The following is a 16,287-nucleotide window of genomic DNA, read 5'->3' on the forward strand; positions in this document are numbered from 1 at the left end:
CCAAAGGAGGAGGCTGCAATGCTTGGTAAGAAATGTACGCATTATCCTGCCCATTTAATTGTAACCCCTCTGTACAGTATGTTCACAAATAAAATTAAATTAAAAAAAAAAGGAAAAACAGTTACAAAAAAAAAAGAAAAGCTGAGATTGGGAGGCAAAAAAGTACATGAGACTTCATCTCAACCAAGAAAAGCACACACAGTGGTGTGTGCCTGTCAGCACAACTGTGCAGTATGTGCAAACAGAACTATGGTTCAGATCAGACCAGGCAAAAAGTTAACCTTTATTGGAAAAATAAAGGGTCAGGGGCATGGTTTAAGTGGTAGAACACTTGCCTAAACGAACAAAAGCCCTGAGTTCAAAATCCAGTATGGATAAAAGAGAGGAGGGAAAACAGAAAAGGAAAGAATAACAATGTCTTCATGCTGCAACTGAGGAAGAGGAACTGTGATAACTAATTCTATCAGCTTGATTAGAAGGAAAAAGCCCCTATGAGAGTAGTAAATTGCACTTTATGGTATATCTGTGAGAATACAAGAGTATATACAAAGAAGATTAACTTCTTTGGGAAAAAAGAGGAAAAAGCCCATCCACAGCCTGGCATCTAAAGTAGCAAAGGAAAAAGCCCATCAGTACAGCCATACTTTCTATATACTTCTTGGACACAATGAGGTTACCAGCCTCCTTCACCATGCACTCTGGCTGTCATTAAGTTCTGCCTAACTTTATGTCCAAATGAAGGTGCTAAGGGACATGGACAGAAACTGTGAGCCAAAGTAAATAACTCCCTTAATCTGTTTCTGTCAAGTATTTTGTCATAGCATTGAGAGTCTGAGTAACATGAAAACCAAGCAGAACCCAGCAGTCTCCTTAAATTGGGAACAGAGCTAAGAGTTCAGAGGCCATGGCAGATTCAGTTTGCAGGAGAGAGTAAATGGGATGAAAGCTACACAAAGGCAAAGGGCATACAGAGAGAAATTTATTCTGGAGATCTGACAGAGTGTCAATTTTTTCAGCTCATTGATGTTCAATGTATGTATATTAGAAAGTAACCTGAGATATGCACAGGCAGAAAACTGAAACTGCACCCCTATTTCTCTTATATACTCATATCAATTCAAAGATCAAAGACCTCGGGGTCTTTGATTCGGGGGAGGTGGGGATGTTGATCATAGAGCTTGAATTCAGGGCCTGGGTGCTGCCCCCGAACTCTTTTTGCTCAAGGCTAGCACTCTACCACTTGAGCCACAGCTTCACTTCCAGCTTTTTGGTGGTTAATTGGAGATAAAAGTCTCACAAACTTTCCTGCCCCAGCTGGCTTTAAACCACAATCCTCAGATCTTAGCCTCCGGGTAGCTAAGATCACCAGGCATGAGCCACCAGTGCCCAGCTCAAGGACCTGAATGTAAAACCTGAAACCTTGAAGAAGCTCTGAAGCAGAATTCTGAGGAGAAACAAAACAAAGGCAGAAGACAGTGGAACAATATATGAAAGCACAGTATTACTAAAAGTGTGAGGTTTGTTTTATTTTGCGTTTGCTAGTCATGGTGGTTGGACCCAGTGGAAATCCCAAATCAGTAACCTAACTTTCTAAGAAAAAGAAGCAAATTAAACTAAAAAAACCCTAACTTTACATTCTAAGAAGGAAGCAAATAAAGCAAACTAAACTCAAAGTGAGGAAGAGGTAGGAACTGGGAGAAGCAAATAGAACATGAAAAACAGAAAAAGAAACAGTGATATCAAAAGTTTATCTCTCAAGTGGAGGTGGTGACTTAAGAGGAAGAGCACAGCTTTGTGCAAAAAAACCAAGACATATTCCAAGACCTTGAGAGCGAGAGGGAGACAGGGAGGGAGAGGGGGAGGGTGGGGAAGAGATGGGAAAAGGGGGGGGAGAGAAAGAAAAGAGAGAGAGCAACTCAAGAAAAGATCAAGGCTATACAGTGGAGGCCCTATTTCAAAACAAATAAAAAAAATAAAGTATTTAAGTTTATCATTGAAAAGATAAGTTTTTTCTTTGGAGATACAAAGCTAGCCAGGGGAAGGAACGTCCAGGAGACTCCAATTAACTACCAAAAAGTTGGAAGTGGAGCTGTGGCTCAAGTGACGGACTTGAGCAAGGAACAGTACCCAGACTCTGAGTCTGAGCCCCAGTACTGGTATATACACATACACAAAAATGGCCAATGGTTATAGGAACATGTATCGGGTGATAAAGGGCCTGTTTAGTAAGCTGAAGGCCCTGAGATCAAGTTGTACTGACTGAAAAAAAGATGAATTGGAGCTGGGAGTATAATTCAAACTCAGGGTTTGTCTGCATGTGCAAGGTCCTGGGTTCAATCCCTCAGCACTGCAAAAATAAATAAAATGGCAACTAAGTTCTATCTCAAATTTAAAAAGGAATCTATCTCTATTACCAACAGAGATACAAGTGTATATACTATAATAGGTTAAAAGAAGTCCTTCAGGCAGAAGGAGCATACAATGATAATCCAGGTCAACATAAAAGGACATAATGAAGTGGTAAATATGTGGGTAGATAAAAAATACTTTTATGTTTTAAAAGGAGACAGAATGCTTAAAGCAAAAATAATAAACAATGTTGGGAGGTCTATAACATGTATAATAACAGCAGAAAGAGAAGAAATTTAAGTACTTCATACTACATGAAATATTAGTTGAAGCTAGACTGTATTAAATCAAAGATCTAGAAAATAAACACTAAACAAAAGCCTAAATGAAAGACTGAGGACTGCAGCTAATAAATCAACAAAGAAGATAAAATGGAATAATAGCCATGCACTGGTGACTCATACCTATAATCCAAGCTACTCAGAAGGCTGAGATCTAAGGAATGAAGTTCAAAGCCAGCCCAGGAAGAAAAGTCCCTGAGACTCCTATGTCTAACCACCAAAAAATTGGAAGTGGAGCTGTGCTCAAGTGGTAGAACACTAGCCTGGAGAACAAAAGCTCAGGAGCAGCACCCAGGAACTTAATTTCAAGCCAGGACTGGGACCAAAAACATAGAAAAAAAGGTGGGAAGGAAAGGGACGGTAGGGGAAAAATAAAGGAGGGTGTAACAGTACTCAATAGGAAATGGACTCATTACCTTGCTCATGTAATTATAACCCCTCTTACAGTATCTTTACAATAAAAAATATATACTAAGAATAACAACAACAAAAAGAGGAATAATATAAAAACATCCAATAAGTCTAAGGAAAAGAAAAAAAACAGGACAGGACAAATAGAAAACAATTAAGATTTTTTGTTTTGTTTTTAATATGAAGCCATTGCTATTTTTATTTTTCCTCACCCTGAACTATTTCCACTATGAAGAGCACTCTCCTGAGTAAATATGGCCCATTTGTGGCCAGACACACAGGACTCAGGTAGGGTTCTAGTGGCATTAATGCCAAAGACAGGAAGGTGGAGCCTGTAGCCCACACTCTTGTGTGCCTGCAGAGCCACTCCTGACGTGCATGGGGCCGGCAGCACAGGGTGAGCACCATCTTGTAGGAAACAACAGGCTATGTCTTCAGTGGAAGACCACACCCAGGGGTTTACCACAGGCATGAAAAGATAATTTCCCAACATCAGGCCTTGCAGTGGGGCCTCTGGAGGATCTGTGACCATTTCCAGTTCCTTTGCCCCAAGAAGTCCTCGCTCAGTAGTGCTGCAGGTTAGGGCAATGCTTTCCTAATTCCTAAAAGGTCTGCAGTTCCAGCGGAGAGGCCAGTCCTCCAATTGTACAAGTGGAGAATTTCAGACTGGACAACAAAGCAAGTCCCAAACATGTGAGGCCTGGAAGAAATCCACTTGAAATAGAAACACAAAGTGAAGAAAGACAGACACTAATCAAAAGGAAACTGAAATTACTAATATGAAAAGCAGATAAAGTAGAATGAGCACAGAAAAAATTACAAGTTATGGAGAACAACTGCTAAAGTTATATAATATTCTGAAAGATTTTATGTAAGTGTTCTTAAGTGTTTGTAGAATTCACCAGTGAAGAGCTGGGAATACTGGTGTACACTTAATCCCAATACTCAGGTGGAAGAGGCAGAATGACTGAGATCAAGGCCAGCATGGGCTGAACAATAAAAACCTGCCTCAAAAATTAAAAAACAAAGCTAATTCAACAGTGAAATAATGTGGGTCTAAAGTTTTCTTTGTGTGAAGGAAGGTTTTCAAACAATAAATTTAGTTTTTGTAAAAAAAAACAAAACACAGCTAGTCAAGTTTTTCTAAGTAAGGTTTGTTAATAAGGGCCTTTCTATTTTCATTATCAAAATTATTGGCTTAAAGTTATTTAAAATATTTACATATGATTCTTTCAGCATCTATAGGGTTTACCCTGGTGTCTTCTCTCATATTTGACATTATTAGTGTGTATCTTCTATTTTCTCATCAGTTCAGCCAGAGGTGTATCAATTTTATTTAATCATGTATAAGACCAGCTTTCAATTTCCTTGACTTTTCTCTATGTACATTTCACTGATTTGGGGTTTTTTGTTCTTGTTTATTTTCTTCTTTTGGCTTTAATGTGCTTTTCTTTTGCAAGTGTAAAGTAGAAGCTTAAGTTACTGACTTTATCCCTTTTTTCCTTCTTTATATAAATATTTGAGCATTTGGTATTAGTGAAATACTGTTTCAACTACTTACTACAAATTTTTATATATATTCATTTCTAATTATCTTGATTTATTCAGTGAACCATGGGATTTTAGACATGTTAATCTCCCAAATTTTGTAGAGAATTTTTTCTGATACTTTTGTTATTATTTTGAATTTATATAATCTCTATCCTCTTAATCCTTTTACATTAGTGTATACATACCATATACACTATAATGGGTGTATTTCATACATGTACATAAGGTACTTATGATCATATTTATACTAAATTACTCATACTTATCCCTTTGAAACTTTTTCTTTAGGCAGTACTGGGTTTCTTTTTTGTTGTTGTTGTTGAGATTTGTGTGTGCTGATTCTGAACCCAGGGCCTATACACTGTCCCTGAGCTTTTTTGCTCTAAGGCTAGTGCTCTGCCACTTAAGCCACAGTTCCACTTCTTTATTTTTGTAAGTTTATTGAAGATAAGAGTCTCACGAACTTTCCTGCCCAGGCTAACTTCAAGCCAAAATCCTTAGATCTCAGCCTGCAGAGTAACTAGGATTATAGACATGAGCCACCAGCACCCGGCTAGTATTGGGGTTTGAACTGAGAGCCTGTGCCTGCTCCCATATTCCTGCCCTTTTATCTTTTTTAAGATTCTATATATGAGAGAGAACACAGTTTGTATTTCTGAATCTGGCTTACTTTGCTAATGATTTCTAGTTCCTTTTAAATCCATATATTAAGATTTATTTTATAGCTTATAACAAGGTTTAAACCAGGAAACATTCACTGAGCATGTAAATGGAAGACTATTATTCTGTTTTGGGGTAGGATATTCCATAAATATCAAATAAGGTTAAGTTGATGGATGGCATTAGTTGACCCTTTACCCCGTTTACTGGTATTTTATAAACTTCTATTAAGAAAGTGGTGTAGAAACTTCTAGCTCTAAAGTAAATTTGTCTGTTTCTCTTTGCATTAGTTCATATAATTGGCTTCAAATATTCTGGAGCTCAATTATAAGTTACAAACATTTAAAATTGTATATCATCTAATTAAATGAACCCTTAAGCACAAAGTGACCTTGGTTATCAGTATAAAATACTGACAGGCTGGGAATGTGGCTTAGTGATATCAGAGCTTGCCTAGCACATATGAAACCCTGGATTCAATTCTTCAGCACCACATAAACAGAAAAAGCCAGAAGTGACATTGTGGCTCAAGTGGTAGAATGCTAGCCTTAAGCAAAAACAGTGCTAGCCTTAAGCAAAAACAGTTCAGAGACAGTACCCAGACCCTGAGTTCAAGCCCCAGGACTGGAAAAAATAAATAATAAAATAAAATACTGATACTGGGACTTTTTCTTAAGACTGTTAGAAAGGGACACTGGAAGAAAAAAAAGAAAGCTAGGATTTCTCTTTCTATTTCATGAACCACACGTTTGTAAGTCTTACCGTATCATCAAGACCATCTATATGCAAAACCACTGTTTTGGCACGTTTGTTTGTAGTTCCCAGAAAAAACTGAGCTTTCCTTCGACGAGAATTCATTTCGTTAAAACTATCACCATCTGCCATGTTGGAGGACTGAAGAATGTCATAGATTTCAGAGGCCAGGAGTTTTGTTTCTCCTGGAGTTGTAGTCCTTGAAAAGAGGCATAAAATTATAAATTAGTCACTTCTATTAATTCTGTCATTTTGTTTATCAATTTTGAGGAGCATTGTTTCCTTTATCCTGATACCCTTTTCAAAATTATCAATAAATTTTAGAATAATGATTGTTAAAAAAGCATCTAGTTTACACCAGTCTTCTAATTTCTCTTTAAACATGTTCCATTGAGATTCAAAATCTATTACTATAGTGGTACAAAAGCAGATTTAATCAAAATCACAACAGGGAATCAATTGACAAGATCAGCTTATGGCATGTTACTGGATTATTACTAATAGTTAACTCTACATCTGAAGGTTGTCTGACTCCCAAAAACACATTAGCTAAAAATTCAAAAGAAAAATCAATTATTAAAATTTTGAATATGCTAACTATATTTATTATATTCAAACTAATTTTATTTCTTAATTTATATTTTGCCTCTCATAAAAGCATACATAATAATAAATCATAAACAAAACTTTTGCATTCTTAAACTTTAAGTCTTACTACACAGTTTGTTCTATCAACATCTACTGCTGATTCCAACAGATCCTTCTCAGTGATTGACAAAGTGTACAGCTGCACTGTTGTCTCACTATTCAGCACTTAATATGTGGCTAGTACAACTAAAAAAATCAATTTTATTTAATTTTAACAGCCACAAGCAGTGAGTAGCTATTATACTAAATAGCACAGACCTAATGATTCTTATTCATCAGTTTCATTAATTAAACAATAAATATACACAGTTGAAAGAAAATCTTCATTTTGCTTATATATGATTAAGTACAAACCTTCTAACAAGGCCTTAAAAAACCATCCCACTGATCTGACTACATCTGCTTTGTTTGTCCTTTATACTATAATTCTCCAGGTTAATTGACAATGACACTTGACTATCTCCTAGAAAGATATTGAATTTTTTATATTTTTTTCTTTGTTCTATTTTCTGGAATATTTCTCAAACTTAAACTTTTGTTCACACCTACACCTTTCCTCAGCCAGAATCGCCTCTTACTTCTACTTCTGAAGTCTTTCCTTGACCACTCTATTTTCTATAAACCTGCCCCTCATTTCTCTCTTCCCCTCTACTATGTCTGTATTATGTGTATAAATGCCTTAAGAATATTTTCTTTGTAACTTTAATAGACTCTAACAAAATTTTTTACAAACTGTTCATTTACTGAATGAATGATACTGAATGAATTAAAGCTCTATATAACTAGAACATGTCCAGTGAAGACACACAAGGTATTATACAAGATGGTGTTCTGAGCTGTTGTTAATCACACAGGTAAATTACTCTAGGTGATTTTAGCCTTAGGTTGTAGGAAGCTATCAGAAAAATGATTTTTTTAATGTTTTCACATCTCTCTATAATAGTTGTTTCACAGTATATTGAAAAAGTCACCATGGTGCTCAGACACTTTAATTATTAGCCCAGACATAAAGGGTATGAGAATGAAGGTTAGGGTACTCATGAATATAAAAGAGAGAAAGAAAAGGAACAACAGAGCCTCGCTACAAAGGAGGCTAGTAACTAGCCTGGGCAGAAAAGTCCATGAATCTCATCTCCAAGTAAGCAACAAAAAGTCAGAAGTAAAGCTGTGGCTCAAGCGATAGTGCTAACCTTGAGCAAAAAAAAAAAAAAAAACAATGCTCAGGAACAGCACCCAGGTCCTGAGTTCAAGCCACCAGGACTGGCACCAAAAAAAGAAAAACAGTATGTTTGTTTCCCTTTTCTAGCATCAATAGTTTTTCCATGTTTTTATCATCCCACCACATAATAAAAGAGGCAATTAATGATCCTCACCTATTTTTTTCTATAACATGCTATTTCAAAACTTTGTAAATGTTTTCTTTTTGTCATGTTTATTCACTGATGATTAATTGCAGTGCTAGAGATTAAATCCAGGACCTTGTGTACTCTAGGCAAGTATTCCATCATCAAGTCATATCTTTTTATATGCTTTCTGTTAAACTAGTTCATTTATGAATCAGATTTAAATTTTCCTATTAAATGAAAAATGAAAGTAAAACTTTTTTCTAAGTCAGTGAGATTTTTGTTCCCACCCAAATTACCTTTTATCAACTATACAGATAGTTTAAATTGTCCTTAAAGTTGATTTGGAGAGAAGAGGATATAGCTCAGTGGTAGAAATGTTTGCCTACATAAGGCCCTTGAGTCAATCCTTAGCACTGTAAGGTCCTAGATTCAATCCTTAGCACTGAAACAAAAGTTGTCTTTTAATTGCAAATTACAGGAGATCTGCTAAGTAGACATACCACTGTTTACCCAATGCTGAAAACAGCCAGTAAAGTAGAAACTGCTAGTAATAGTATTACTTTACAAATTTTAAGTGGTTAAGAAACAAATAGATCTACATTTAACAATAAAATCTGTTAAAAATTTCATGAAACGGGCTGGGAAGGTGGCTCAGTTGTAGAGCTCTTGCCTTCCATGCCTGAGACCCTGGGTTCGATTCCTCAGCACCACATAAGCAAAAAGAAAAAAGCCGGACGTGGCACTGTGGCTCAAGTGGTAGAGCGCTAACCTTGAGCTGAAGAGCTGAGGGACAGCACACAGGCCCAGAGTACAGGCCCCATGACCTGACCCCCCCCCAAAAAAATTCATGAAATAAAAACTCAGAAGTTTCAGAAAAGCATTGTACATTAGAACTTTCTGACAGTGGAAATCTTGGTTCTAGCCACAGGACTACTGAATGTTTAAAAATACAGCTAGTATAACTGAGAGAACCAACTTTTTTTTTTTGTACTAAGATTTCAACCATGAAACTGACCTTTAACCTAATTTTAATTCATTTAAAGTGCCACATGTGATTAATAACTACCATACTGGACCAAATAATTTAACAAAAAAAAGGGGGGGCAGAGAGGAGGTGCTTCTGCTAGCAGTTTCCTTAAACTAGCTTCTCTTTTTCTCATTATTCTCATGCCTGTGAGTAACCATTTCTCTAGCACCCTTTCTGAAAAGAGGCTCTGCAAAGGAACTTAGCTTTTTTGGAGGGAAGAGAAAGAGGAGAATGGTGACGAAAGAAAACAAAAACTCCATCAGGCTGAGGGTGCTGCTCACTGCAAGAATACTTGCTCTAGGTTCAATCCCTAGGGCTGCAAAACGAAAAAGAACTATTCACTCAAATTTCCAAAAGTAGTACAGAACTAGAATCATTCTGGATATTCCAGGGAGGAGCTTAATTCAATATGTAAAAATGCAGCTTTGGGGCTTAATTCCATTGATTTCCATAAGAGCAGCAACAGAATGAGGAAAGAAAAACAGCCATTTGCCCATATAACAATTTGCAGAGGGCACATGCATTGTTGTGACTGGATGTACCCCTTCAGATGCTGCTCATACTATTTTACTAAGAAAGTTAAGAATAGACAGCAAAAGCCTGGAGCAGGTGACTCACACCTGTAATCCTGGCTACTCAGAAGGCTGAGATATAAGGAGTTCAGTTCCAAGCTAGCCTAAGCAGAAAAATAAATGAAACCCTTATCTCCAATTAATCACCAAAAAGATGGAAATGGAGCTGTGGTAGAGTCCTAGCCTTAAGCAAAAAAAAGCTCATGGACAGTACTTAGGCCCTGAGTGCAAGACCTGGGACTAGAACACAAAAAACAAAAGCAAAACAAAAAGAATATACAACAAAACCATAGTCATACTTGTTTGTCTACTGAAGACTAGTAAAACCAGTTACATCAAACAATACTCCATTAGCATATTCAAAAATTCCAGTTTCACGCTTGTATCACTTTCCTAAAGCATAACATACATTTCTAAATGCTTTTAACTCTGAAAGAATCGTTAAAGAGCCTGGTGCTGGTAGCTCACGCCTGTAATCCTAGCTACCCGGGCGGCTGAGATCTGAGGATGGCAAATTAAAGAGGGGGTGGGGGGCAGGAGAGTCCGTGAGACTCTTATCTCCAATAAACCACCAGAAAACCGGAAGTGGCGCTGTGGCTCAAGTGTTAGAATGGTCGCCTTGAGCTGAAGAGCTGAGGGCCGGCGCCCAGGCCCAGAGTTCAAGCCCCTCGAGCAACCGCCTCCCCACCAAAAAGTCGTTAAAGATGTTTAATTCCTCTCTTCTTAAAATGGTAAGATTTTAGCTAGGCATTCAGCGGCTCATGCCTGTGAAACCAGCTTGTCAGAAGGCAGAGATCTGAGATCTGGAGGATCACACAGGATTTCCAAAAACCAGCAAAAAAGTGTGCTGGAGCCTCCACAGCGCCGCTGCCTGGCACTGGAAGATGGTTCCACGGCCCGGCATTCCAGGCGCCGCCATCCGCCATCCGTAACCGCAGGCGGAGGGCACGAGGGGCGGCCGCCCAGGTCCCCTGGTCCCCGGCCGGGTGGCCGCCGTCCTCTCCGGCGGGCCTCGCTCGTGGCCACCCACGGCTACCAGCGCGGCCTGGGCTCCGCACCCAGCAACAGCTCCGGCGCAAGTGCCCGGCGCCCCGGAGAGGCCGTCCCGGCTCTCCTCCAGCGGACCCTGGGCACCGGTGGGCCCGCTTTCCTTCAGGACATCCACGCTGTCCGAACCTCCCGAGCCATTGCCACAGCCAGCCCAGGCCTCCAGCAGCACGGGCACCGGCAGCCTGGCTCCCGAAGCCATGAGAGCAGCGGGCTGCCAGCCCGGCCAGACCAGCGCTGGGCCCCCATCCTGACCCGTTGCTACCCGCTCAGGCTTCCAAGGTGTCAGAGCCCTGCCCACCACTCCCCGCTGCAGACACCAGCGAGAAAGCTGAGAGAGACCCCCCTCCTGGCTACACTAGGCTGTCCGGACCTCTTAATCGTGCCTTGCACCAGGCAGAAATTAAACTGCAAGCAGCTGTCAAAAATAAAAAGTGCGCTGGAGATGAGGCTCAAGAAGTACCAGTCATGCAAAAAGGCCAAAGGAAAGTCAAAGGCCTTGAATTCAAGCCCCAGTACTAGTAAAGGAAGAACCAAGAATTTTAAGAAGCATTGTTGACAGGATCCTAATAAAGAGCTGAGTAGCCACTTCGTTCCTAAATGATGTGCCCAAGAGGAAACCAGAAATCTCAGATTCCCAACAATGGGCAAAAAATTGAATGATAACTCAAACATATGTAAAGAGTTGTCTTTCTGGAATTCCAGTAAATATGTAGAACGAATGTCAAGATTTTCATAAAAATATTCTCAAAGCTCATAGAATTCACAAACATTATAGACCATTATAATGACAACTTGCCTTGTGAAGGTTAAAATGTGTTTGTGATGTTAAATTTATGTAATCACTTAATCTCAATAAAAATTTAAAAATATTCTGAACAGAAAACCTCAAGATCTACAGAAGGATTAAAAAGCACTTCAGAGAAGATAAAGAATGAAGAAAAAAAATCACAGTGAACAGTTTTCTAACAAGTTCATTCTATTGATGTGAATGCTGTTTTGTTTTGTTATTTAGGTAAGATATCTAGATATTCATAAGATATCTAAATATTTTGTTATTTATGCAAGATAACTGGGAAGAAAGGATAGTATTTCGTCTATCTGCACAGTCTTACAATATAAAATCCATTTTGCTTTTTGTCTGTTTGGTCAAGCATGTGAGTTCCTTGCACCTGCTTATCCTGTTCTAAGCACAACTTTTTCTGGAATTGCATTCTCAACACTGGCTTTGTCTATAAAAGATTAGTCATTATTACAAAAGTCTAAGGTATGTGTACCTTTACAAATGACTTTAGAAACAATTGTTGATATGTGTATTGGAGGTAATAAGAGTTTCTATTTTCTAATTACATATAAAAACAATTTGTATACACCAAGGTGAAACAATTATAATAAAAGGTATGAACATCATATCTGGACGATTTAAATTCACTTCTGCCACAAAATGTCCCAAATACCTAATTCCTATCATTCTTTAAATTATGAGATTGTTCTTAGAAAAAAATATAGTATAGTTGTATTAAACAGACAGTTGCAACTCAAAAAATTTTTTAAGTTACTAAGAGCTGGGTACCAGTGGCTCACACCTGTAATCTTTGCTATTCAGGAGGCTGAGATCAGAGGTTTGCAATTCAAAGCCAGCTCAGACAGGAAAGTGTGTAATACTCATCTCCAATTAACCACCAGAAGTGGCTCAAGGAGTAGAGTAGAGCACTAGCTCTGTGTACAAAAGCTCAAGGACAGCATCCAGACCCTGAGTTCAAGCCCTGGGACCAGCATACACACAAAAAAATTACAAAGAATCTCTTATATACTGGAGTTTCAAAGCATAAATCTCAGAAGGTGGAAGGTATACGACATGGGCTCAAACCTCAGACACAATCTCAGACACACACCATTCAAACTGTGACTCCATCTCTGATTTTACTGGTTACTTTGGAGATGGAGCCTCACAGACTTTTCTGCCAGGGGATGGCTTTAAACCTCAATCCTCTGGATCTCAATAGGTGACCTGCCAATGCCCAGACTGTATTTACCAATTTAATTCTGACTCTAAGCCTTAAACTCAATTTGAATTATATTATTGTGCTTTGGATTTAAGAAACTAATAAAACTTCAAAATAATGTTTCTGAAACCTATGTGTAAAACAACATAAGGTAAAAATATCCAGGTATTTCCTGAAATCAAACTTCAAATTTCTATGTTTTTATTTTTCATAATATGTAACTAAGAAAAAAAAGATTAAACAAAGTCTGATGGTGATTTTTAATTTTTTTCTTTTTAAAAGCATCTAGCAGGGTCCCAGTGGCTCATGCCTGTAATCCTAGCAACTTAGGAGCCTGAGATTTAAGGATCCTGGTTCAAAGCCACCCCGGGCAGAAAAATCTGTGACTTTTATCTCCAATTAATCACCAGAAAGTGGCTCAAAGTGTTAGAGCACTGACCTTGAGCAGAAGAGCTAAGGGAAAGCACCCAGGCCCCGAGTTCAACCCCCATGACAGGCCAACAACAACAAAATCCACAATTTTGACTTAGTGAGTGAGAAAAGTCAGAAAACTTGGGAGAGACCATGTTCTGAAAAGATATGGCAGGGCAGCTAAAGAGCAAAGAGAAGCAAAGGAACCAGAGAAAAGCGGGGGGGGGGGTAGTAAGCAACAAAAAATCTCTGCATCTAATTTGACACAACTTAGAAGGGAAAGGGAAAACAGGTAGGACAAGTACCCTGGTGAGAGACCCACATTTCCAAGTGTAAATAAGCCCATACCTCCATAAGCCTTAAATCCAGCAGAGAGGTTTGGTGAGAAATACCGCTCTGGTGCGCAGGAGGCACTCTGCATAAATAAAATACAGCAATGAAGCCATAGCAGGAGCTCCTATACATCTTGACTCACACACTGGGTGGATGAGGACGTATACACAAGCCGCCAGCTGGGAGAACACACTACTTCTTGCTGGTTTATTTGTTTTGCTTTTCCTTTCTACCTCCATTGCTCTCCCAATGTCCACCAAGACTCATTGTGGATCCAGAAAATCAGTGGGAATTTAAACAGCTTCTCAAACACTGGGCTCCTAAGTAGAGGAGGTATATGACTAAAGGAAGGCTTAGCCACTACTTGCTGGAAGCGGCTCTGCCTGAAAGGAGCCCCACACTGATAGCTGCCATCACAGAAAGGGCCCATCCAAATAGAAAAAGGTTAGTGACAGAAGTTCCATCTGCTCCACCTTCTGAAGCTACCTGATGCCATCCAGATGCAGACCCACCCATGGAGAAATTTCCCTGTCTCTAGGAAAAACTGCTAGTTAAGAAATATGCTGGCTGGGCTGTTCACAATACTCATCCAAGACAGCCTCACTGGCAGAGCAAGGAGTACCTGCCCACCAGAAAAATGCAGAATTACAAAACAAACAAACAACAACAACAACAAAAAACACTACCTACTTCACTCCTGAGCACTAAGGATCATAACCACCTATTAGCTTCACCTGACAGAAGCCAACCTAGATGCCCAGTCTATACCTAGAGATGTTCTGCAGGCTGCTGCTCAGAGTAACTCACTATTAAACTTAGGAAAACACTGCTGGATCTCTAAGGACTACAGACTGGAGAACACCAGACACTTGGAACAGAGCACAGCTTATATCTACACTTCTCAGAAGAAACAGACTGGTTCATATTGTTTTTGTTTCCCAAACTCTTCTGTATTTCTCCATAAACAGTGTGCTCTGATACTACTTCCTATACCATCGTTACTCTCTTCCTATTTTTCTACCTCCTTTTCTCACCACGTCCCTTATATTATTTACTTTTTTCTTTTATTTGGTCAGTTGTGGGGCTTAAATTCAGGACTTGGGTGCAGTCTCTGAGTATTTTCGCTCAAGGCTAGGGGCTCTACCACTTCAAGCCAGAGTGTCACTTCCAGTTTTCTGCTTGTTAATTGGAGATTAATAGTCGCATGGACTTTATTGCCCAGGCTGCCTTTGAACCAAATAGCTAGAATTATAGGCATGAGCCACTAGCTACATTATTTACTTTTTAATATCTGCATTTTTAACTACTGTTAAACTCCTACTTTATCCCTAAGAACTCAAGTTCTGTGCACTGTAACTCTAATGAGGAGGTAGCTAAGGCTTCCAATCATGTCTTACATTAATTTAAATAGTTTATGGTTGAATTATTGATATTATTACAATAGTCTTTCTCTCTCATCTGAGAGGAAGTAAAAGCTGTCTTTAGTAAGATAGTACCTATCCATAAGATTTTCGTTGTTCCCTAAATCTTCCTAGAGCTAGGGAATATCCTTCTTTTATTTTTTTGGGGGGGAGGGGGAGGGGGAGGGAGAGAGGGGAGGAGAAAGGAGAGGGAGGAGTCATGGGGCTCAACTTGGGGCCTAGATGCTGTCCCTGACCATTTTTCTGCTCAAGGCTAGTACTGTACCACTTTGAGCCACAGCTCCACTTCCAGTTTTCTGGTGGTTAATTGGAGATGAGTTTCAAGGACTTTCCTGCCCAGGCTGGCTTCAAATCATGATCCTCAGAGCTCAACCTCCAGAGTAGTTAGGATTATAGGCATGAGCCAGCAGAACCAGACTGGTACAATACTTCCTTAGTTGCATAAGATCAGAACTAATCTCCCCCTAACTTGATAAGACTAGCAAGATGCCAATCTGACTGCTTCTAACTGGTTGTCACAGGATAATCATTAAATAAACAACTATGAAATATTAAATAAATCTCTTGTACTATAGCTTTGCAAGGTGACTACATTAAGAATGGGATGCCAATTAGTTCATAAACTAGATAAATTAGAATGATGATGTATAAGTCATCTGACTCTGGTAACACAAATGCTAAAATGCAGTATTATATCTAAAGAATAGATATTCTGTTTCGTCATTTAGGAAAGGTACTCAAAAGTGACAAATAGATGAAAACTGTTAATCAAATTATTACTTCAATCTAATGTGTAAAAATAAAGAGAATATAATTCTAATAAAAAATAGGCTCCTATAGGTTATACACCCCAAAATACGATGATAGTTATGGATAAGCATTGATATTAACAATAGTCCTTGGAAAATGTTTTGATTTTATTTAAAGTGTTGGCAAACATTGTACTTCTTTTTTAAAAAAAGAGAAAATTCTATATTATATGAAGTTTTATAAAGTATAGAAATTGATTTGCTAGCAGGACAACATAGATGACATCACATTTATTAAACTGTAGAATTACTGCATGGTGCAACATATTTTGTTACTTCATCCTGGGGTTCAAAAGAACTTTGATCAAGATCAAGGTAATTAAAAGTTACTTTTGAGTCAGGCACCAGTGGTTCATGCCTGTAACCCTAGATACTCATTAGCTCAGATTACTTTTGGTGAGATGGTAAGATTTTCATGAACCTCATTACAAGGTTTCCTGAAAACTTAAGTTTTCTTTTCTTTCTTTCTTTTTTCTTTTTTTTTGGGGGGGAGGGTGTGTCCAGTCGCGGGGCCTGAACTCTGGGCCTGGGTGCTGTCCCTCAGCTCTTCAGCTCAAGGCTAGCGCTCTACCACTTGAGCCACAGCGCCACTTCCGGCTTTT

General features: G+C 38.8%; 1 protein-coding gene across 1 annotated transcript in view; it reads right to left on the reverse strand.

Annotated features, from left to right (window-relative positions):
* The window catches only part of Armc1 (armadillo repeat containing 1), a 23,082-nt gene that overhangs the window by 5,841 nt on the left and 954 nt on the right, over nucleotides 1-16,287 (reverse strand). Inside the window, exon 2 of the mRNA XM_013009409.1 lies at nucleotides 6,075-6,264. Within this exon, the coding sequence (XP_012864863.1) occupies nucleotides 6,075-6,264 (190 nt within the window). The remainder of the gene's footprint in view (nucleotides 1-6,074; nucleotides 6,265-16,287) is intronic.

Source organism: Dipodomys ordii, unplaced genomic scaffold (genome assembly GCF_000151885.1).
Source record: "Dipodomys ordii isolate 6190 unplaced genomic scaffold, Dord_2.0 Scaffold9, whole genome shotgun sequence".
Taxonomy (NCBI): domain Eukaryota; kingdom Metazoa; phylum Chordata; class Mammalia; order Rodentia; family Heteromyidae; genus Dipodomys; species Dipodomys ordii.